Source organism: Myxine glutinosa, chromosome 7 (genome assembly GCF_964187855.1).
Source record: "Myxine glutinosa chromosome 7, kmMyxGlut1.1, whole genome shotgun sequence".
Taxonomy (NCBI): domain Eukaryota; kingdom Metazoa; phylum Chordata; class Myxini; order Myxiniformes; family Myxinidae; genus Myxine; species Myxine glutinosa.
This window is the reverse complement of record NC_136267.1, coordinates 44,513,498-44,538,009: the sequence shown is the minus strand read 5'-3', so window position 1 is coordinate 44,538,009 and position 24,512 is coordinate 44,513,498. Positions and strand designations below refer to the sequence as shown.

General features: G+C 42.7%; 1 protein-coding gene across 7 annotated transcripts in view; it reads left to right on the top strand.

Moving 5' to 3' along the window:
- LOC137431178 (tensin-3) overlaps positions 1–24,512 on the top strand; it is a 391,044-nt gene that overhangs the window by 250,192 nt on the left and 116,340 nt on the right. For all 7 annotated transcript variants that reach the window (XM_078781594.1, XM_068122190.2, XM_068122191.2 and 4 more), the window contains 2 exons: positions 5,751–5,873; positions 14,008–15,639. In XM_078781594.1, the coding sequence (XP_078637720.1) occupies positions 5,751–5,873; positions 14,008–15,639 (1,755 nt within the window). The remainder of the gene's footprint in view (positions 1–5,750; positions 5,874–14,007; positions 15,640–24,512) is intronic.

Genomic DNA, 24,512 nt, shown 5'->3' with positions numbered 1-24,512 from the left:
GCGGACCTGCGCTGGAAGTTGGCGCCGGAAAAGCGCCCGGAATAGCGAACCGGGGGCTTCGTCGCCCAACAGTGACAGCATATGGTCCATTCGGACCGACGGGCGCGTCTCACCGAGCTCGGGGAGATCCAGGAGGCGGTCGGCCCGTGCGTCGTCCGTAAGGCCGAACGTGGCTAGGAGTAGCCGCTTGAGTGCCTCGTACTTGTGGCCGTTCGGTGGGTGGCGAAGGACGGACACAACTCGAGCGGCCGTGCCGGGCCCGAGGGAGGCGACAACGTGGCAATAGCGCGTGTCATCGCCGGTGAGGCGCCGAAGCTGAAATTGGGCTTCGGCCTGGACGAACCAGACTTCGGCCTGAGCCTCCCAAAATTCCGGAAGTTTGACGAAGTCGGCCATGGCGATGGCGTCGCGTGTGGAAGGATCGCTCCAGCAGATCCAACGTCGAGGGTCACCAGTAAAGCGCGGCGTTACGCGCGCTGCTTGTGAGCAAGGAGGAAGCGGACAAGCGGTAACATATAAACGTCTTTATTGTAAGACTACACTGTAACACTGTACTGTCCCGGGCTGGGCGCCCGGTGTATATCATGAGGCCACGCCTACCCCTGGTGCGTGGCCACCGCCCACTTGGTGCGCGGAATGATGTCACCACGCCAGTGGGCTTTTGTGTCCGCCACAGTATCGTACATTGATGGTTATTATTAGGCTGATGATTAAAAGGTGATGCGCAACGATCACCAACACCACTGGTCCTCGGTGACACCACTGAGAACACCTGCAACCGTTGCCAGGCCGCTTCACACACAATAAAAACGTATCATGGGAGACTGCGTGTTCCTGACTTCACGAAAGCAAGTGCACAACATTTTGGTTGTGCGGATCTCTGGGTCGCTCCTGTGAGATTGATCGGCTTTCCCCGTGCCTCTGGTCTGTTCAACCAGAACTGACGGGGGAAACATAATAACAACCAGAAAGCATGTGAAAATGCAAAGATCATCCGTGTCAGTTTGTATTCAGATGTCTTCTTCTTCCTTTGCTTCTTCCTCTTCTTCTTCTTTTTATGCTTCTTCTTCTTCGTCTTCTTCTTCTCCTTTTTCGTCCTCTTCTTCTTCTTCTTCTTCATCTTCTTCTGTAAGCTCAAAATAACGAAAACAGTTGTTTTTTTAAATACAAAATTGAAATACAAATTGAAATTAATATTGAAATAATTAATAATTAATATTAATTAATATTGAAGTTAATACAAATTGAATGTAATGAGTTTGAAATGATAATGATCCTTTAGATCTAAAAAAATATATCAGCTTCTAGCTTTTGATTGGTGAACCAATTCTGCGCCCCAATATTCAAATTCTTAAAATTTCAGGTCAATTGGACAAAAATTGATGGTTTTATGCAAACTTGACCTTTGACCTTTTGATGTAAAAAAAAAAAAAATCGACTCTTACCTTTTGATTAGTGAACCAATTCAGTGACCCGATATGCGAATTCCAGAAATTTTACGTCAATTGGGTGAAAATTGGTGATTTTACACAACTGTGACCTTTGACCTCTTGATCTAAAAAAACAATCGGCTTGTTGCTTTTGATTGGTGAACCAACTCAATGACCCAATATGCAAGTTCTTAAATTTTCAGGTCAATCAGATGAAAATTGACGATTTTATGTGGTGCTGACCTTTGACCTTTTGACCAAATTATTAATTTGCCTTCTGCATATTCTCATAATAAAGCTTTGTTGAAAATTTGATGACAAAACTCAATGGTAAATTGAAATTTCAGGTCAATTGGATGAAAATTGATGATTTTATGTGACTGACCTTTTGACAACATTATTAATTTGCCTTCTCCGTCTTATCATAATAAGGCTTTGGTGAAAATTTGATGACACCAGCTCAAATGGTAAAAGGTTATGGCCCGGATAGACGCACACACACACACACGCACACACACGCACGCACGCACACACACAAAGACAGACAGACACACAGAAGTGATTACAATACCCCGTCTCCTGGTGCGCATGGGATGGGCTAACAACAGCATTGCTCATTAGTCTGGTGGGCGTCTGAGATGCAACACTGCCATTTTCTCACTGACTGTTTGTCCCAATTTTCTTGATAATGTTTTTATTACTTGTTTGCTTTGCTGCAAGTATGTTTCTAATCAATACATTTTTTCAGTTTGGTAATAAAAAAAAATATTCAACAATACATGAAAGCACCCCTTAAGACATTCTTTGAATTAACAAAGAAAAATTGGAAGATGCATCAGTTATCTGTGATCAGCCATAAAATATGATGACATGTATTATCATCTTTCCAAGAATTTGCTACATCAGTTTGCACCTAACATCAATATAAATGTGCTCCATGCTGTGCAACACGCCAATGACTGACTGCTCATCACCAATCAAAAAGTCTTCTTTATTGGATATTTATTTTTCTTCAAGAAAATACTTCTGCCATAAATTGCTGAGACACCAACAGAAAATCTGGTACACTAAAAGGTGCTGAATATCTACTAAACAAGCGTTACGCCTAGTATAGGTCCCCCGTCGGTGAAGTGATGTGAGTTGACAAAGTGAACGACGCAAGGCGGCCATATTGGATTTTGACGTGGCGACCCAATTTTCAATAGCGTTCTCCCTTATGCGTAGATACACCCACACACCAGATTATAAGTTAATCGTTCGTTTATTTTTCAAGATATTTCGCTCACAAGGTTCAGACATATATATGGTGGCGGCCATCTTGGATTTTGACGTGGCGATCCAATTTGCAATAGCGTTCTTCCTTATGCGTAGATACACCCACACACCAGATTATAAGTTAGTAGTTCGTTTATTTTTCAAGATATTTCGCTCACAAGGTTCAGACGTATATATGGTGGCGGCCATCTTGGATTTTGACGTGGCGACCCAATTTTCAATAGCGTTCTTCCTTATGCGTAGACACACCCACACACCAGATTAGAAGTTGGTAGTTCGCTTATTTTTCAAGATATTCCGCTCACAATGTTCAGACATACATGTCGGCGGCCATCTTGGATTTTGACGTGGGTTGCACCCACACACCAAATTCGAATTCGGTCCTTCTCTTACGCACGCACGCATGCATGCCCGTACGCACGCACGGACGGACGGACGGATGCACGCACGGACGGACGCACGGACGGACGCACACACGGACGGAGGGGAAAATCATAGTCCCCCTTTCGCTCCGCGGTGCGACGGGGGACAATAAATGCACTAAATATCTACTGAATTGCTTTACAGGTATTGATCTTAAATATGTGAGATGTGATAGGTGAATCCTTGCAGGTAGCTGAGAAAATTGTATATCGCACCACTTTTGAATTGCAGATTAATTCGTTAAGAAAGAATAAGCATAGAAGAAGTATGAAATAACATTTCTTAGGGGTTTTGGTATTGTTGAACACCTCGATGAGATGCTTGAGGTGTACGATGCAATTGGAAATGGATCTTAGAGCATCGCTTTGTGATGCAGTGTTGTGAGCATTGAGGTGCGCACTCGTATGAGTCACTCCAGTTTGCAGTTCCTTGTGTGTTTTGGCCAGCCTTGCTTGAGTTTTTTCTGCAAAAGAAGTTCCATTGGAGGAATGAGATGTTTCCAATGGAGGAACGAGGAACTTGTTGGATAAACACAGCCATTCTTTGCACGTGCATGTAAAAAATGCAACACGCCCCGGAGTTAGCCATGCCCTCGCAGCATTAACATTTATTTTTCGACCAGTTTTGTTTAATACTTCAGCAAGCATGCGTAACATTGTAATTGGGTTGATTGACAAAACTCCCGATGCACGCCTACTGATGCACTGTCTGTAGACATGGATGAGTGCTCATGGATCGACATGGTTGCGCTACCCTGAGGGTTGGGCGGGTTGATGTGGGACGGAGCAACGGAATGCGAGACAGGCACAGTCTGGCTTGTTCATGAGGACGGGCACTCATACTTTAGGGACTGAGACAATTGACTTGTTTGCTTCAAATTCAGAAATTGCAGGAGTGCATGGACAAAAACATGCCAAATGAGACTGACTTCTGAATCATAGCATCCAGGCCATAACTTTGGAAGGACCATGCAGGTACAGTGGTTTCTGAGCTCAAGGCTACTGATTAACCCTTCTCGTAAATTACTAACCCCACTTTAAAAGAGCAGAACCAAATCACTTGGAAAAAGACCAATACCAGGCCAAATCCACTGGGTAAGTTTCCATGATGCCCGAGAAAGAGAGAAATCACAGAAATGAGGGAGGAGGTGAAAGATAATAGTGATGAAATACTGTATCTAGTATTTGTTCTTTCTTAAAATTAGCGCGACACGGTGTCACCGCATGCTTAAAAAATTAGCTCCACATGCTTCACAACACGTTGTTTCAGAGGGATAGGCATCTTTGACCATTTCAGTGTCTTTTGGGTATTTTGGGTCTTCATTGTGTGTTGGGTCTTCAGGGCCATTTGGGTCTTCAGGGTCTTTTGGATCCTCTGGGCCTTTAAGGGTATTTTGGGTCTTTGGGGTGTTTTGGGTCTTTGGGGTCTTCAGGCCTTTTGGGTCTTCAGTGTCTTCAGGGGCTTTTGGGTTTTAAGGGTCTTTGGGGTATTTTGGTTATTTGGGGTATTTAAGGGTCTTTTGGGTCTTCAGGGTATTTTAGGGACTTCAGGGTCGTTTGGGTCTTCTGGGTCGTTTGGCTCTTTGGGGTGTTTAGTGTCTTCAGGGTATTTTGGGTCTTTGGGGTGTTTTGGGTCTTCAGGGTGTTTTGGGTCTTTGGGGTATTTTGGGTCTCCAGGGTCCTTTAGATCCTCTGGGCCTTTAAGGATATTTTGGGTATTTGGGGTCTTCTGCATCTTCATGGTCTTTGGGGTATTTTTGGCCTTTGGGCCCATTTGGGTCATCAGGGTCTTTTCGATCCTCTTGGCCTTTAAGTGTCTTTTGGGTCTTCAGGGTCCTTTGGGTCTTTTGGATCCTCTGGGACTTTAAGGGTATTTTGGGTGTTTTGGGTCTTCGGGGTCTTTTGGGTATTTTGGGTCTTCGGGGTCTTTGGGTCTTCTGGGTGTTTTGGGTCTTCAGGGTCTTTTGGGTCTTCAGGGCCATTTGGGTCTTCAGCATCTTTTGGATCCTCAGGGGCTTTAAGAGTATTTGGGTATTTTGGGTCTTCGGGGTCTTTTGGGTCTTTTGGGTCTTCGGGGTCTTTGGGTCTTCTGGGTGTTTTGGGTCTTCAGGGTCTTTTGGGTATTCAGGGCCATTTGGGTCTTCAGCGTCTTTTGGATCCTCAGGGGCTTTAAGAGTATTTGGGTCTTTGGGGTGTTTTGGGTCATCAGGGTCTTTTGGGTCTTCAGGGGCTTTTGGGTGTTTTGGGTCTTCGGGGTATTTGGGTCTTTAAGGGTATTTTTGGTCTTCAGGGGTCTTGGTGGTCTTATGGGTCGTCAAAGGTCTGAGGGGTCTCAGCAGTCTAAACTTAATGAGGAGTTCACGGACTGTGTTTTGGATGTTAATTTTAGAAGAAGACGGTTTGGTCGCATATAAACATAACCATATACCTTTGCTCTATTATAATATGATTTAAGATGGTTGGATGCCCTTTTACACAATCTCTTATGGCAATTTCGCCACAACAATTCTCATTTCTCATATAATTACTTGTGTTTTGTATTATTTATAACAAGAGTCTTAGGTCGGACCTAAAGGCCAATGACATTGAAAAGTCAATCAATCCATCCCTTCTTTCCAACCAGCTTCCAAGGCCTTCCTGCAAAATGACAGAAGCATCACCGTAGACCACAGTTCCTTGGACCCGATCCTCCGCTACGACTCTTACGTGGACCTCAGCCTTCTGCTGGATGCTGGAGGCAAACACGGTAAGCCTTTGGCATGCAAGCTCTATACATGAACCAATTATGATGTTTGCATGCCACATCGCCCCTCTTCTTATGCTCAGCACTCCATCTGGTTTCATCACACAGGCTCAGAAAATAGTGCTTGTTGTTAAAAAATGTCACATAAATGCCAAGAAACAGCGATAGGATACTCATCAGGAAAATCTAAACTTTGGAGTAGTGTGTGGGTGTTGCTACTCCATCCTCTGGTATGCATGCCCATCATTTATGCCTCAAGCAAATTCACAAGGCCCACAGTGTTACTGAATCATTTGGAATTGACCATTTGATTTCAGAAAGTACAACAAATTCAAATTGTGCTATTTTTTTCAGAAGCAATGATTTTCCGTTTGATTTTCCGTTTCGTAAATGGTGCAAGAAACACTTCCTCATTGTGCTGCCTGATTTGGCTTATGGGCAGCGGGATATCATTCAATCGCACGATGTAATTCCCTCTGTTAGATTGCAAGGAAATTGATGACGTGGCAGTTGGTTTCCCAACCTTAGTTTGAAAATTAAAGAAGGCAAGACCATTTTTCATGGTTTATCTCATTTAAAGGAGGAGCACATGGCAGATACATAAGCACAAAAACGCAAGAGAGGCAGCTACAAAGTTGTGCCAAGTACATGTCACTTGCTCTTGCATCCCACATCTGTTGTACATAATTGTTTTTTTTTCTTCCTTTTTGACCGTTCCTGTTTCAAAGGCACACCACATGTCCGAGAGCACTCGATCGATCGAATGAACCGAAACCTGTTTTAATGCACCGTGTAGGGTATTAGTAGAAAATGGGTGCTATAAATGAATGCAGACAAGCTCGATGTCTGCTGTGAACCTATGGAGAAGTGTTTACTTCCGAGTCGGAAGGGCAAGGGACTCGAATCGGAGCTGTCCGGGCGCACGGCCAACGAATCCTGACTGGCTCTCTTCTGCCTCACGACTTATTGTACCATACGTGCTACACATGTTACCTACGCGCAACAGAAAAGGTGGACTTTGAAGGAATCACTTTATGGATCATTTACTCATGGGGTGGAAATCATTGCTTGAAAATAGCTTCCTTGGTATGTACGACTTTGCCAATCAAGGGACCAATATGATCTGGTACAGGGTCTTTGGGGTCTTTGGGTCTTCTGGGTGTTTTGGGGGTCTTCAGGGTCTTTTGGGTCTTCAGGGTCTTTTGGATCCTCAGCGGCTTTAAGAGTATTTGGGTCTTTGGGGTGTGACGACTTTGCCAATCAAGGGACCAATATGATCTGCATAATGAAAACAGATGTTGTATAAATTAACTTTTTTATTTGGATTTGGGGATGGAGGTGGGAGAGAGGGTGGCCAAGATTGCCTTTATATAGCGAGGACTTTGGTATCCATCCCAGGTTGTTCAGAGGCATTTAAGAGTCGATCACAAAGTGGGGGCTGCAATTACAGACCAGTCCAGTAATGGTGGGCAAATGATCTCCTCCCTGAATTTCATGAATTCTGAACTCCTCCCTGGACACCATCTCCATTTTAACATTCCAATAGCAATAGCAAACATCTACATTTTTTCTCTCCCACCTCTGGAACAAACTCCCTCACTCTCTTCAATCCCACTCCTCCCTCCAGGTCTTTAAAACAGCTGTTCACCACCATCTCTTATCTTCCCCCATCCAAAACCTTGATCTTTTCTACCCCCGTTAATTCACCCCAGATCCACTTTTTTGAAATACCGACTTCTTTCCTGGAAGTCCTGGCAGTGTCCATGTGTTTTATACCTCTCCCACCCCTCCCCCCACGCCTCCTCCCCCCAAGCCCTCTCCCTCCCACAGATCTCCCGATGTCCCTGCTCTCAAATGTTGTACTTGTGTGCTTCCCTCTGTCTCCCCATCTTGTCTCCCGCTCCCTTTATCTTATGTTTTATGTGTCAGTTTGTCTTTTTGTGATTAATGTTAGCTCTTACACGAGCCTCGATCTTGTATAAAAAAAAAAAGTGTTATGTATGCTCAGCAGACCATCTCATTCTGGAAGCTTCTTGGAGTCCACGTCCTTCATGTTGTTTTGCAAATTTGAACAGTCAATCTCCGCAATGTCAGTCCAGTGTCCCCTGCACCATGAGAGCACCTTGTGCGTTTGATTGGAAATTTGTCTTCGTGTATTTTATGCAAATTAATTTCACTTTCTTAAAACAAATGAAGGTCCACCTTAGCTGAGTTAGGCAAATTCACATCACCATGTTTCATCCTTATTTTGTTGTGTTGTTAAAATTATGTTAAACATTTGAGAAATGAGACGACAAGCTGTTTCGTAGAGCGTGAATGTGATCGTATCGGTTTCCCTGTGTGGCTCAGAAACAACGAAACAGCCAAAACCTGAAGGGCTACTCTGATCAACAGATAAGTTGCATTATTTAGCTTCCATTGGTCTACAATAGAGCCTGGTGTTGGCTTAGCGGTTAGGGTGGCGGCTTGGGATCCGAGGATCCTGGGTTTGAATCCGAGTCAATCGCTGAATTAACACCAGGGGGGTTGACTCAGCCTGTCATCCTTCCGAGGTCGGCACAGGTGTTGTGTTTGTGTGGTTCCCCTCCTCTCCCCATCTTGTCTTCCGCTCCCTCTTTTTGTATGTTTTGTTTGTCTGGTTGATTTGTTTATGAAATAAATGTTAGCTCTTTCACGAGCCTCGATTCCGTATACAAAAAAAAAAAGAAAAAAAAAAAGAGTACCAGCTCGTTGGTAATTCCCTGTGTGTCGCAAGAGGAGACTAACAGGGTTGGTGGCAGGAAGGGCATCCGGCTATAAAACATTGCTTCAAAAAGGGGACCATGGTGCCTGAGAAAGGCCAACCCCTGCTCTGTGGGGGAAAATGGCCTCTAAAGGTGGTCCTTTTCTTTTTTTCATTGCACTACAATAGCCATGCCTCATGTATTTCCATGGATAAGGTTTCTTATCATCCTTCCTGGGCAATCAGAAGGCACAACAGCCAACCACGTGCCTTCCTTCTGCATGGAAAGCAGTGTGAAGTAATGATTGCTATCATTGTAAAGAGATAATCATAAACCCCCAAAGCATCAGGTTATTGACCTACTGGATCCCTGGGTAGATTCCAAAATTGATTCTGAAGAAACATTAGGCGGATGACTTTATCCTGCACCGATGGCCTTGTTTCGGAAACAGCCTTGAGTCAAATGCATGAGAGACAAGTTCTGACAAACAAACTTGATCATCTTCCAGCACGGGTTTGAGCTGGGAGGAGATGTACTTCTATCATTAGTGGGGGCCCCTGTGAAGAGCTTGGGAAGATGGTCTATGGTGGAGTTGAATGATATGGGAAGGGTGGAGGAGGTGAGAAACTAAATTCTGAGACGTCTGAAGAGGTTTGATGGATGTTTTGCCAGGAAAGTTTAAGGTATGGTGTTTGAAGTTTGGGTTGATGCCACGAGTATTGTGGCCATTGATGGTTTATGACATTGCGATTGGGCATGTAGAGAGGATGGAGGTTTTGGTGAGTGGGTTTGTGAGGAGGTGGTTGGAGTGCCATGCTGTTTGATGAATATTGCTTTTTATGGTCACGGTGGGAAACTCAGGTTTCCCTTGACATCACAAACCGAGGAGTTCAAGGTGGTGAGGGTGCGAGAGTTCATGATGGTGTAGGATTTGAGAGATCCAGTGGTGAAGAATGCTCTCCCAGAGAAGAAGGGAAATCGGAAGTGGCATGCAAGAGCAGGCATGGATGAGATGGTGGAGGATCGGTTGTAGTGTAGATGGTGCAACAAGAGGTGATGAGATCGATATCGACAGAGAGGGGAGTGGAGATGGGAGAGAGGTGGTGTTTACGAAAGAGGGCCAAGTGGTAAGAGGCGGAAGGAGGAGGAGGTTGGAGGAAAGAGGTCTGTCAGTCTTCTGAATTGGCAGGTGGTGGCAGACCTAAAGCCATCATTGGTATTCCCGCAGGAGTTCTGTGTGACAAGGCTGCGGCTTGATATTGTCATCTGGTCAGGTGCAACAAAGCAGGTCATCTTAGGGGAATTCTCAGAAACTTGGGAAGAGAACATGGAGGAAGTGCAAGAGAGGAACAGAGGAAAATACAGTGAGCTGGAGACGGAGTGTCGGGAGAAGGATTGGCGAGTTCATTGTCAGCCATTTGAGGTGGGGTGTAGAGGGTATATTGAAAATTATTCTTATGCATTCCTTGCTCAAATTGGAGTGTGTGGAACAGAAAGAAGGAGGATGTGTGACAGAGTGACCCAGGCTGCCTTCAAAGGCTCACTTTGGATTTGGAGAACGTTTATGGAGGCTGGTCGAACGGTGTTGGTGAAGGTTGATTGGGTGGTGGTTCTTTCAGACGCAAAAGGGGTCGTGACTGAGTGTGGAAGGGAAATGGAGATGTGTGAAAGGTGTGTGTGTGTGTGTTGTTTGTGTGTGTTCTTGTGTATGTGTTGTTTGTGTGTGTTCTTGTGTCTGTGTTGTTTGTTTGTGTTCTTGTGTATGTGTTGTTTGTGTGTGTTCTTGTGTCTGTGTTGTTTGTTTGTGTTCTTGTGTATGTGTTGTTTGTGTGTGTTCTTGTGTCTGTGTTGTTTGTGTGTGTTCTTGTGTATGTGTTGTTTGTGTGTGTTCTTGTGTATGTGTTGTTTGTGTGTGTTCTTGTGTATGTGTTGTTTGTGTGTGTTCTTGTGTCTGTGTTGTTTGTTTGTGTTCTTGTGTCTGTGTTGTTTGTGTGTGTTCTTGTGTCTGTGTTGTTTGTTTGTGTTCTTGTGTATGTGTTGTTTGTGTGTGTTCTTGTGTCTGTGTTGTTTGTTTGTGTTCTTGTGTCTGTGTTGTTTGTTTGTGTTCTTGTGTTGTTCTTGTGTATGTGTTGTTTGTGTGTGTTCTTGTGTCTGTGTTGTTTGTTTGTGTTCTTGTGTTGTTTGTTTGTGTTCTTGTGTTGTTTGTGTGTGTTCTTGTGTATGTGTTGTTTGTGTGTGTTCTTGTGTATGTGTTGTTTGTGTGTGTTCTTGTGTCTGTGTTGTTTGTTTGTGTTCTTGTGTCTGTGTTGTTTGTTTGTGTTCTTGTGTATGTGTTGTTTGTTTGTGTTCTTGTGTCTGTGTTGTTTGTGTGTGTTCTTGTGTATGTGTTGTTTGTTTGTGTTCTTGTGTCTGTGTTGTTTGTGTGTGTTCTTGTGTATGTGTTGTTTGTGTGTGTTCTTGTGTATGTGTTGTTTGTGTGTGTTCTTGTGTCTGTGTTGTTTGTTTGTGTTCTTGTGTCTGTGTTGTTTGTTTGTGTTCTTGTGTATGTGTTGTTTGTGTGTGTTCTTGTGTATGTGTTGTTAGTGTGTGTTCTTGTGTCTGTGTTGTTTGTTTGTGTTCTTGTGTCTGTGTTGTTTGTGTGTGTTCTTGTGTATGTGTTGTTTGTGTGTGTTCTTGTGTATGTGTTGTTTGTGTGTGTTCTTGTGTATGTGTTGTTTGTGTGTGTTCTTGTGTCTGTGTTGTTTGTTTGTGTTCTTGTGTATGTGTTGTTTGTGTGTGTTCTTGTGTCTGTGTTGTTTGTTTGTGTTCTTGTGTCTGTGTTGTTTGTTTGTGTTCTTGTGTATGTGTTGTTTGTGTGTGTTCTTGTGTATGTGTTGTTTGTGTGTGTTCTTGTGTATGTGTTGTTTGTGTGTGTTCTTGTGTATGTGTTGTTTGTGTGTGTTCTTGTGTCTGTGTTGTTTGTTTGTGTTCTTGTGTCTGTGTTGTTTGTTTGTGTTCTTGTGTATGTGTTGTTTGTGTGTGTTCTTGTGTATGTGTTGTTTGTGTGTGTTCTTGTGTCTGTGTTGTTTGTTTGTGTTCTTGTGTCTGTGTTGTTTGTGTGTGTTCTTGTGTATGTGTTGTTTGTGTGTGTTCTTGTGTATGTGTTGTTTGTGTGTGTTCTTGTGTATGTGTTGTTTGTGTGTGTTCTTGTGTCTGTGTTGTTTGTTTGTGTTCTTGTGTATGTGTTGTTTGTGTGTGTTCTTGTGTCTGTGTTGTTTGTTTGTGTTCTTGTGTCTGTGTTGTTTGTTTGTGTTCTTGTGTATGTGTTGTTTGTGTGTGTTCTTGTGTATGTGTTGTTTGTGTGTGTTCTTGTGTATGTGTTGTTTGTGTGTGTTCTTGTGTCTGTGTTGTTTGTTTGTGTTCTTGTGTCTGTGTTGTTTGTGTGTGTTCTTGTGTATGTGTTGTTTGTGTGTGTTCTTGTGTCTGTGTTGTTTGTTTGTGTTCTTGTGTATGTGTTGTTTGTTTGTGTTCTTGTGTATGTGTTGTTTGTTTGTGTTCTTGTGTATGTGTTGTTTGTGTGTGTTCGTGTGTGTGTGTGTGTGATCTTGTGTGTATGTGTGTGTTCATGTGTGTGTGTGTGTGTGTGTGGGTGTGTGTGTGTGTGTGTTTGTGCCAATGTGTGTTTTGAAATTGCGTGTATATATATATATATTCGCACATAGAGGGTTCGTACAAAATTGTGTAATTTGACACTTTTGGTTTGTCAATTAGCTTTACAAATCGAGTAACGGTGGATCCCAGGTTGTACACTGTGACATTGCCAGCATAACTGCCTTATTCAGTGAAGAAATGTTGACTCAGGCATCGTTTTGGTTCCTTCTTTATGGCAAAGTGCATACCAATATGGACAATGTCTAAGTTTCATGCATCAGACACAGACATTGCAAGCTGCGGTTAGTATTTCAAGGTGTCAAAGCAATGACGATAGAATTAAGCCCCCGACTCGGTGCACTCGTGTTCTGTCCCGGTAGCTTTGTGTCTCCACGCACATGTTTCCGCACTTTGTATACACTTCACAAAGGCTCATTGATAGGATGTGCACCACCATTCTGGCTCAGCGACAAGCACGGCCCACAGACATGGGGATGTTTTTCAGTAGTGGAGAAAATGAGGTCACTTCCCAACCACTTTCTTCAAACCTTGTTTTATATACACTGTGGTTCTGAATCTCACATTTTACTTATGATGAGGCTTCCATTAGAAAGTGACTTCTTTCTTACGATGGAATTTCACTTTGAAATTCTACTCCAGGCAACTGTTTTTAAGTTTATAATGAACTTTTAATCCATCAGTGTCTCTAAAATAATAACACTTTCTCTGCTTTTCGAGCAATCGTGGAATCTAAATGGATTTTCAACACAGTTTCTTCAGCTTTTCCTCACTCTCGGCACTCTTTTGAGAGTACGAAAGAGTTTTGGATCGCGGAGGAAATAAAATCCACCTCAGCAGCTCGTTGGTTATTGTCTTGGCAACAGTTACCGAGATATTACAAAATATTTTATCTGGGTCGCTGCCAGGCCTGAGTGTGCTTAGCTGAGTTTGCTGTGGGAGTCTGGTGTCGTGGGTTGAGGCGGCCCTTTTCTGCGCCGCGCCCAGTGCCGAAGCAATGAAGGAAGACGGGGAATTGGGAGGAAGGGGAGAGGATAAGACACGGATGGGTGGGGGAAGTGGGAGGTGCAAGAAGACAAGAGAGAGAGAGACAGAAAAAAGAGGGAGATTGTGTAGCGGGGCTGATCGGCTGGCTGGCTGGCTTCCTTCCTCCAGCACAGTTTTTCAGCTTAAGCCAGTAGTCGGGGTAAAAGGGAGAGACCGTCGTTCGATGCTTCATCAACCGGGCAAACGCGGACCGAGGAAGTTTTACGAACAGCTTCATGATCGTCTTTTGGTTGAAGATGTCTTTGATTTCATCCTTGTTTTCAGCTCCCTGATATCTCAACAGCCTAAACTTTAGGATTTCTTTCTTTTCTATTGGAAAACAGGTATGTTTGAATTTCCGACCCTGCTTTTGTTTTTCATTTGTGTTAAACTATGACTCCATATGAAATGTGAATTTCAGAAATTTGCTGAGATTTTGCAAGTTTTGCTCAAATTTGAACTATAACTAGTCCCTTGGAAGTGAGTTGTAGGAATAGAAATTAGCCTACTTAAAAAAAAAAATCTTAGGAAATTTATTTACTTTAACATTATTACTTTAACTATTTCTCAATGATAGTCACCTATTTTGTATTGTTTATTTTTTTGTTTGTTTTGATTGTTCATTTTCATCCTTCGATGCATCCGACATTTATACATTGGAAGCAATAATTGCTCTTTTAACTTCAATTACCTTTCAAACCACTCTCTTTCTCCCTACCCTCCCTCCACTTTGACCTTAGTTGACCCACAACGGAGTGCTTCCCGAGGCTTGTGCACACCAAAAAAAGGCACGGTGCCCCATGCAAGAGGCCCCACAGCTATTGAGGCGACCGAGCATGCACTTTCTCTGAGCAGTGACTCTGGCCATTCATCAGTCTCGGGACGTATCTCCGATGAACTTAGGCCACAGGTGTCCTTACTACCACGGCCCCCGAGCTCCCAAGGACACAACATTGGTGACGGTCACCACACTCAGTCACCTCTGACACCACAAGAACAGAGTGATCTTGATGACTTGCTGAAGGGGTTGGGACTCGAGACGAACGGCATGCGCCCTGGTTCTCCTCATACTGGTGGACCACCAGCCTGCTCAACGCAAATAGATCCAGAGAACGAGGCACATTTTGGATCAGGGCCATGCTGCCAGAAGATACAGGCACAGGTACACTTTGAAAACAGCAGTACGTTTCTGGCTGAACGTGAAACAGACATCCTGGATGACGAGCTATTACCTCCTCATGACTTACACAGTGTTGACAGTTTAGGTACCCTTTCCTCAACAGAAGGAGGCAATACCAGTGGACCCTGTGGGGGCCTCTGCAATGCTACTGGCAGCAGCAATGGTGGAGATGTAGGATTAGTGAGAGATTCCCATAAGACAAGTCAATGCTCTCTGTTGTCTGACAGCACTGGTTACAACACAGTTGAAGAGCCTCACGAGGGAAGTCATTCTCTCGGGCTAAACGGGGCCTCTTGCCCTACTCTTAGAGGAACTCCTCGGACATCCAACAAGGAACCCGGGGGTGATGTTATAGGTAGCCAAGCAGTAGTCGTCTCTCAAGGTTCGCGCACATCACCCATCTGTTACGGCCACACTATTGCTTTTGAGGAAGAGGAATCATCATCAACCTACAGCTGGGTTCAGCAGCAGCAGCAACAACAAAATAAACACTATAGACAGGGAATGATGGAGCTCAGCAACAACTTTCCACAATCCTCACAGTATCATTCTGATAACCCATCCAATGTGATTCTGCCCAATCATGAAGCAAAAATTATTGGCCACCAGGAAATTAGCAACATGAAACAGCACCTAGTTCCAAAGCACCAGGAACCTCCTCATTCCATATTGATTCCACCAGCACCACTCAGAGGCTCTAGTAGCCACGGTGCCACTCAGCATTCTTTGGAAGAGACACCATGGCCAGTTGTGAGCAGTGGCAGTACCAATGCAGGCTGGCGAGGAAGTCCCGAAGGTTTGCCTCCAGTACACCGCCTGCTTTCACCGATACAACAAGACCTGGAACAGTCAATGGAAACACTCAATATGCTCATCATGGACCTCGACATTGGTTTCATACCTGCCAGTGCCTCAGTTTCCCACGACACCCTACCAATGCCTAGCACGGTGGAGACATGGGATAGTTCTGCGTCCAGTGCTGTAGCAACCCCACCCATGACAGGTGCTGAATATAAGTCAACTGCACTGACATGCAGTCAGGGAACTGTGGGGCTGGGCCAACAAGCATCGAAGAGTTTTGGCACCACTGGCATTGCGAAAGCAGTTACATCATCTTCAGGGAGCATGGCACAAACTTGTGTGACAGGAGAAAGGGCGAAGGATTGGGACGCATCTTACCGCATGTTAGCAGGTCAGTGCCGCCGCAACAGCAAATGCTCCCACATTCTTGTTTAATACCCACGTGGCCATACATATTCACATAAAAAAGTTAGCCTCTAATTCTTTCCGTCATTATAAACATGCCTTTTATTTAGCAAATCAGCTTATAAAGATTTTGACTTAGTACTGTATAGTTATGGTGTGGTACAGATGTTAAAAAATATTTTAAAATTTGTAATAAACAAGTTGTGCCTTTTTATCTTTTGAGCATGGTCAATAAAGAGACAGCTGTAGGCCATGGCTATTTTAGTTGACTGCTTGACCAGCCCTCTTGTTATGCTCATGACCACAGTTATAAATGGCCAACCCATGATGCCATCATTCTCCTTCACCCCTACCTTCTGAATATTAATTACTTAACAGCTGTGTCCTTGTACCAGCTCTAACAACACCTATGGATAATTCAAAATGTCTCCAATTTCTGTCACTTCAAAGGATTATTGTCACTCGTCTCTGTCTGTGGCTTTCGGTCCCATGCAGCCTGGCTTTGAGTTTTTCTGTGGTCGTTGTGCGAAGCAACCATTACTTACCTGCAAATGTTGAACGCAAAATGTTCCGTACGATGATACGCTCACTCGGTAGGAAAAACAAGTTCGAAATGAATGGCCTCTCCCATGTTTGGGGAATTTGGAGGCAATTTGAGTAAGAAGTTCCATTTGTCGAGCATTCACCATGATTGTCAGATCAATTGACCTTTGCAAAACACAACATTAGGGTGAAAGTTCTCGACTTTTGTTACGTTTTCACCATAGAGATAAGACTAAGCAATTTCGGCTTTGACATGATTTTATTTATTTAATATTTTCCTGACAATACACTTATATTTGGCATATACATAGGTGAGCGTTCACCAGTTCATTCCAATTCCTGCCGTAGCTTTGCAAATAGAGGAGGTATGCACCGCCGGGTCATTTTACCCCTGGAAGCACCAGTATGGTACCCCCAACGACCTGTGATGCAATGGGATTGATGACATCAGAGAAGCACCATTGTAAAACGTTAGAAGAGCTTGTTAAAGGAAACTTTTCTACGAGGTACACTGTCACGTGTATTGTATAGCCAATCAGGAACAAGACATGATTGCTCCACAGAAACGATTTGGGAATTCACCAAGTTGAATTTTCTGCTTAAAAGTGCATTTTTTTCATACTTTAATATCAATCTCATCTTGGAATCCTCTTTTGTTTCACTTTTGAAAACAATAACTTTTGAGGACAAAAAACTTTTTGAAAACCAAAAAAAAAAGTAGGGAACGAACCTGGGAATTCAGTTGCGTTCTCTGTGCCCTGGATTTGTAGTTAGTTGTAGCTGCGCCCTGTGCCCTGTTGCATTGCCCACACCGCTTGGGAAGTTGAAAACATCCATGAAGCTTCAAATAATGCAGTGCATTGAACACTGTGGCCAAATGTCACGAGACTGTCCGCATTGAAGTCCCATATAATCAACCACAAAGACTTCCCTATACGCCTGTAGCCTGGAAAATGAATCTTTTGTAAGCCAACGCAATACTTGGCATACCGCGACATGAAGCTCGGGCTACAGCGTTCTTCTTTTTCTGCCATTTGAGTTGCCATATTTTGTAACTATAACGAATGAGTGAATGCAGTTTTAATGGAAGTTCATTCCAAAAATGCTAATTTTGCAATTCCAATGAAGGCAATGGTTTGAACATCAATATATGGCCATTGTAACAGCACCAATAAGTTGGGAAATGTCAATGAAACGAACTAACTATGCTTCATATACTTCAAATAAATAAATATCTTTATTGTTTTTTTACTTGCATTCCTCGTCCTGTCCTAAGTTCTCAGCAGAAGTCTTCGCACATTGATTCATGAATGTGTGTGCTTTACAATCTGGCTTCTTGCTGGCTTAGGTTACATTGAACTTGTCTCAAATGGTGTCTTGCTGAAAATTACACATTAATGAATCCTTCAAGACTTTGAAACAAATGTTTGTGAACACAAGAACATTCACGATGCCCGCTTGTCATGTGGGCATTGAGTACTGCTGGTCCATGGTATGATGCCAACCGATGATCAATTTTGGTGTTCAGGAGCATCCCATTTAGACATCCTATCATATGAGTGGTCAATCCGTTCGTTAAGGTGAATGATATTCCATGGATGTAAAACATTTATCCTTTGCCTTACTTCTTTATGATTTAAAAAAAATTATATTTCAAGTTTAACTTTTATCTTTCTAGCATTTCTAGTGAAGCTTATTATAGTTTTGGTATCCTTACATTCATGGTAAGCTATCATTCATGCTTTAAGCAAGGCCCTATTTTCACAAGCTTCATGTTAAACATTTTACATCTTCCAAATGAAGCCATTAATACAGAAACAGAGATATCCACGGCTGGCTGGTGTTTTAAGTGATGGCCTATGGGAAGTGTATGATCTGTATAGGGAAGGGAAGTGTATGTAGTAGGGAACTGTAGGGAAGTGTATGATACGTGTAGGGAATGATATGATAAGTATGATAAGTGAAGGATATGATAAGTGAAGTGAAGTGTAGGGAAGTATATGATATATGGGAAGTGTATGATGTAGTGAAGTATCCTATGGGAAGTGCCTTGCGAAGTCTCTCAGAGATTCTAAATGCGCTATTATTACCCTGCGGATGTGAAGCGAAAAATGTCTGTCTGTCTGCCCATCTGTCTGTCCATCCATCTTATCAGTTTATGATCGAGGAACAAAATATTTAAATTGAATGTCGTATTTTGAACACAAATCTGAAGACAAATCTGCCGTTGAAGAGTACTTTGCCTCTCAATTCGTTCCGCTCGCACATGTGCAGAGAGGAGTGAGACGATATTTTACTCTGTGTACCTGCCTAGCAGTAAAAGAAAATTGAAAATCATTCCAAACATGAAATTTACAGTTTTTAAGGACGTCATAAAGGACACAAACAACAGGCACGAATAACTAATGTACGTGTTAGATAGGATGGTGTAATAGACACTGCGGAAAATGGTGGTAAATACTGGAATTAAATTATTTATACGACTTTTACAATCTTGTTCTCAACATTCGCGAAGGATACGTTCCTGAAAAATGTCGCGAATGTTGAGGCATTGTTTCAATGGGAAAAACGGGGATCGGTTCCCAGCGGTTCGTGATTCATAAGGGAACATTTTTAAATTTACGAACACGAATGCATCATTACAGTGTCAGTAAAAATGCTTAAAAATAAAAAATACTGCAAACTAAACTTTGGATTAAACTTTGGATCTAAAATAAAATGAAATTCTAGCACAAGGACTGTGATGCCAGGACATTCAAATTTATGGTATGCAATTTAAACTCAACGTCTATCTTTGTAAGATAATACAGAATACCATATCTTCATTCAAGCTTAAACTCCGAGCGGTTAAAACGGCGACTATTTTCAGGATCAAGACGTGCTTTGGAGAGCACACTTTAATAGTGTGCAGACTGTAATGTAACGCTATGTTCCCGGTCCACGTTTGTGGTTTGGTTCCGTATTTTGTGAATGACCATATGTATTTCGCACTCGGATGGGACCGTCTGTGATCTCGCGAGAGCACTCCTCGTGGCCTTAGCCTTACCAATAAAGCAGTATATTACATAGACTAAGGGTATTTTAAACAGTAACATGATGTTTAAACCATTCTCAATGGTTGCTAGGAGACAGGGCAGCATGTAGAATCATACTAAAGAAATCATAAGACTTTAAATGAAACAACAGATATATAATTAAAGAATCGCTCATGGTTCCTGATCAAAAATATTTTTGCCGTGAATACGCGGGGCACAGGGCCGCAAATGTAGAAGCAAATCACACATTGTGAACCACGAATATGTTGGGGCCGCGAATGTCGGGGTCCGTCTGTACTTCCAAGAACCTCTAGTTTTGAAGTACTTGAACTTGTTAAATAAGGCGGTGTATAAGACTCCTTCAACAGCACTAAACTTGATGTTTTCTTAAACAATGTTTAAAATCATTATTTTATTAAAATTGAAGTACAGTATATACTTGAACACTGTGCGGGGTATTGTGTTCTATGAAGTCTCTAGTTTTGAAGTACTTGGACTTGTTAAATAAGGCGGTGTATAAGACTCCTTCAACAGCGCTGAACTTGATGTTTTCTTAAACAATGTTTAAAATCATTATTTTATTAAAATTGAAGTACAGTATATACTTGAACACTGTGCGGGGTATTGTGTTCTATGAAGTCTCTAGTTTGTTGAGTTCCTATTTTGGTGGTCAGTGGGAAAAGGTAAATTTTATACCACCATATTTAGTGTATTCATCCTATTAATTTGTGTGGAAAGGAAACAAATTTCTTACAAGATTTTGAGCAGGTGACTAAAATATCTGACCGCAGTCTGCAGAGAACGGATTTGTCCATTTTTTTTTTTGTATACTGAATCGAGGCTCGTAAAAGAGCTGAAAGAGCATTTCATTGTTACTGTCACGTCAGTGCCATTTTCTCATCTCCTTGCGCTTGGAATGAAGAGATCTCTTCACAGAGCATTACCATCGACCACCACCCAAAAGAGGCAGTGCACAATGGCCACGCCAACACGTGCAGTTTGCACCAAGCAGCTGTGCAAACGAGAAAATTCCTGAAACGTTTCCAGGGGCTTGAGAAAAATACTGCAGTGACAGAAGAACAATTGCCGTGCACCCCTCGAAACATCACCTGGCAAAACTGCTATTCAACGGGAATTTTTGTGCCTTTTCAACAATCCAGACAGCAGATTCCATCTGGGACTGGCAGGGGTTTGGATCTCAACCCAGCAACAAACTGTCTCCCTAGTGGTTCACGGGCAGGGTGAGGCGTCAACGTGCGGGCGGTCCATCCGCCAGCCATTCATAGGTGGTGGACACTAAAGCTCCGGCCGTTGGTGTCTTTAGTGAAGAGTAAGGGGATTATTGCAGGTACCGTAAAATGGGGTGAATAGGGACAGCAAGGTGAATAGGGACACAAACTGAAAAAAAGTTCGGAAACCTTTTTCGCTGAAAATTGATAACCATACTGATTTGTTGATATTTGGGTTGAAAGTGTTCTCTTATTTTAAAAAAAAAAAGCAACTTATAGTCCCTATTAACCCCATATATGGGTTAAATAGGAATAAATAGGATTTTTATGGCTGTCCCTATTCACCCCGTTTTACGGGCGAATAGGGACAGTCACTAATACAAAAGAATAATAATCAAGAAATAGGGACAGTTTGGAGAAACCTTTTATCCCATTTTTTTTTCATTGCCACTGTGGTTTATATTATGGGTGCATATTATGTGCATCCATCTGAGCTATCAATTTCGCAATAAGTTGGAAACTCAGGATTCATATTTCATTTAGTGACTGTCCCTATTCACCCGTAAAACGGGGTGAATAGGGACAGCCATAAAAATCCTATTTATTCCTATTTAACCCATATATGGGGTTAATCGGGACTATAAGTTGCTTTTTAAAAAAAACAAGAGAACACTTTCAACCCAAATATCAACAAATCAGTATGGTTATCAATTTTCAGCGAAAAAGGTTTCCGAACTTTTTTTCAGTTTGTGTCCCTATTCACCTTGCTGTCCCTATTCACCCCATTTTACAGTACTCTGGTCAAATTCCAAATATCTGCCTTCACTGACTACTTGGGTAGGCAATGGCAAACCACCCAGTATAATTCACACGATACATGTGATCTTTCTCCATCTTTTAGCTAAGCCATATGCTTGTAATGCAGCTTCAGAGGATGCAAGCAGAACTTATCGTGCTTGATAAACTCACACTTTAACTTGAAATTTTCTTGGTACACTTGAAATCTTCAGCGGGGGGGGGGGGGGGGGGGGGGTTGGGGGGGGGGTTAGATGGTGCTGGAAGAGATCCAGCTGGTTCCAGGCTTTGAAAGAATATAGTAATTAATGGCGTAACGTAAGGAATAAGCACATTTCATGGCCTTGTTCCTCCCCCCCCCCCCCCCCCCCCCCCCTGGTTTGGATGTGTTTGTTTTATTTTGCGAAGTCTTTGGAACACCGAGTTATGCTCCAGATCAATTTACATTCACAATTTACTTTGTCTGCTTTCCGGCAATAGCAGCATGGTGTTGGAATTCAAGGCATTCAATTTACCTTTGCTGAGACATGTAGTCTATTGAAAACTGTGGTAGGGCAGGTTTTGTCAGCTTATTCTTTCTTTTTGACTTGAAGAGTATATCATGTTCGTCTAACATGTTGCGAAGGTATTTCTTGGTCTATGAGAATTTTATTTGATCAATCTTACTGTTCTTTAATATCGGTCTTCAGGCCAAATATTTCATTCGATCACTTTATCTTAAAGATGTCCATTATTTTGTTGTTGACCTGTTCTTTTCTTTTCCTTTCTCATTTTATTCAGTTTGTTTTGTGTGCCTCTCTCCATGCTTAATTGATATATTCGTGCACAACAGCTACGCAAGCATTTCACTGTTTTGGCCTTGTCCTTCACCTGCAATTTTAATTTGGGAATGAATATGTATATATGGCCCAGGTAAATGCAGACCAGGGGTGTGTTCCGTTAGCATGCGGCATGCTTACCACTCTGCAGGCAGCTTGCTTGATTTAAAGTGCTCAAACAAGCACTCCAACGGAACCGAGTGCTCGGCACCGCTTAACATAACATCATGGCGGCATCCATGCGGGCGGTCCGTCCAACACTAACCCTAACACTAACCCTAACACTAACCCGAACAACTCAAACAAGCACTCCAACGGAACCGAGTGCTTGGCACCGCTTAACATAACATCATGGCGGCCTCCATGCGGGCGGTCCGTCTAACCCTAACCCTAACACTAACCCGAACAACTAGCACTCCAACATAACCGAGTGCTTGGCACCGCTTAACATAACATCATGGCGGCATCCATGCGGGCGGTCCGTCCAACACTAACCCTAACCCTAACCCTAACAACTCCAATGGAACCGAGTGCTTGGCACCGCTTAACATAACATCATGGCGGCCTCCATGCGGGCGGTCCGTCTAACCCTAACACTAACCCTAACACTAACACTAACCCTAACCCTAACCCTAACCCTAACAACTCCCCCAACCTCATATACCTCAATGCTATCGTGGTACTCAAGCAAATGCTGTCCTCTTGTGACAACATCCCCAAACAAATGTATTGTGTTAGCATCGGCTACAGAGTACGAAGACGAGGAAAAGAAAGACAAAGAAATGGAGAATCAGAAGGATGTGCTCCCGGCCAAGCTCATATATGGACCCAAATACCATTGTGCATTGTGGGAAGAGTGAGAGGGGGTGCAAGGGTTTTGCATGTTCGTACATCTTGAAGAATTAGGATGAAATGTAGAAGTAACAAAAGGATGAAATGTAGAAGTAACAAAAGGATGAAATGTAGAAGTAACAAAAGGATGAAATGCACGGTTCAATAATATTATGTGATGATGAGTACACATAACAGGGGTATGCCTCTGAACATTTCATTGGTTGTAGTATCATTTTGAATCCGACTACGGTGACCATTTTTCAAGCATCTCTTAATCGCTTGCTCCGTTTGCTGAGCGGATGGGTGAGCAGCTTGGAAAGCAACAGCTGATGAGTTCAGCAGAAAATGGTGAATGCATTACTGGTGAAGAAAGAAAACAACGGAATGATTATAATCTGCTGATGCAAGGGTATGTAGTTGAGAACAAGGGGATTAGAAGTAAAGGAAGAAAGAGAAAAGGAACTGAATGGGAAAGAAAAAGGTAACAAAGCTGATGTAATTTGGAGTAAGAGCAACTTTCTTCCTGAAAAAAAGGGAATGTATGCGGGGAGAAGTTAGGAAAGAAGGGAGACAAAGGACACATGCCGAAGGTATATGACGAGGAAGAAAAACAGGAAGTTTAGTGTGAAAGAACTGAACTTGCAGATGTAAAGAGGTGGCCATTAATAATAAAATTATAGGCAAAGCAACAGTGAATGAGGGAGGATTGCATTGGCTAACGGAGAAAAGAAATACAAACAAGAGTTGATAGCGGCTAATCAAGGCTTCCAAGCAATAACACCTGGAGTTGAAAGAAGGAACCTTGAGACACCTTGAAATTTATCGGTATTTTATCAGAAAAACTACAAACCTATATAAAGCTGGGGGGTTTTTTCCCCAAAATAGGAATTAACATCACGTTTGCTATTTGAACTATCTTGGTTTTTAAGGAAGTATTCACTGGAGGTGGTAGCAGGAGTTCTAATAGTAACCATTGTAGTCAATAACCTATACGGAGCAGTTTTCTTCATCGACATCCATCAACTTCCTGATGTCAAACAAACACTCAGTTTTGATTGGCCTGTGCTGGCCATTTGTTTTGCCATAATTATCTTTCCGAAGATTGAAACGACCTGGTCCATCAATGGTGAAAGTGATGTTTTTTATTAACTCAACTGGACTATGTCCAACTGAGTTTTTGTCAACACCCGGTGTCCGTCGTCCGTCTGTCGTCTGTCTGTCTGTCTGTCTGTCTGTCATCTGTAAACAATTCGACGTCCGCTCTAAAAGTCACAAATATTGATTAAATTTGATGAAACTTGTTATGCAGCATCTTTAAGACATAGACGAGTTTGGGATTGCATTTGGGCGTTGCATGCCCAAAAATGGGCGTGGCAGGGCGGCCATATTGAAAAATCAATTTTTGTCAATCTGGTACTTCCTAATGTAGCTAGAAGGCTGAAACTTGGTGCGTAGACAGTATGTTACAAACCTCAACACATTTTGAATGTGTTGGGTTTTGACGATGTTACGGTTTTGACGATGTTACGTGTTACGGGTTTTGACGATGTCCGAAAAATGACCTCGTCGTGACCTATGACATGACTTGACCCATAAACATCAGTT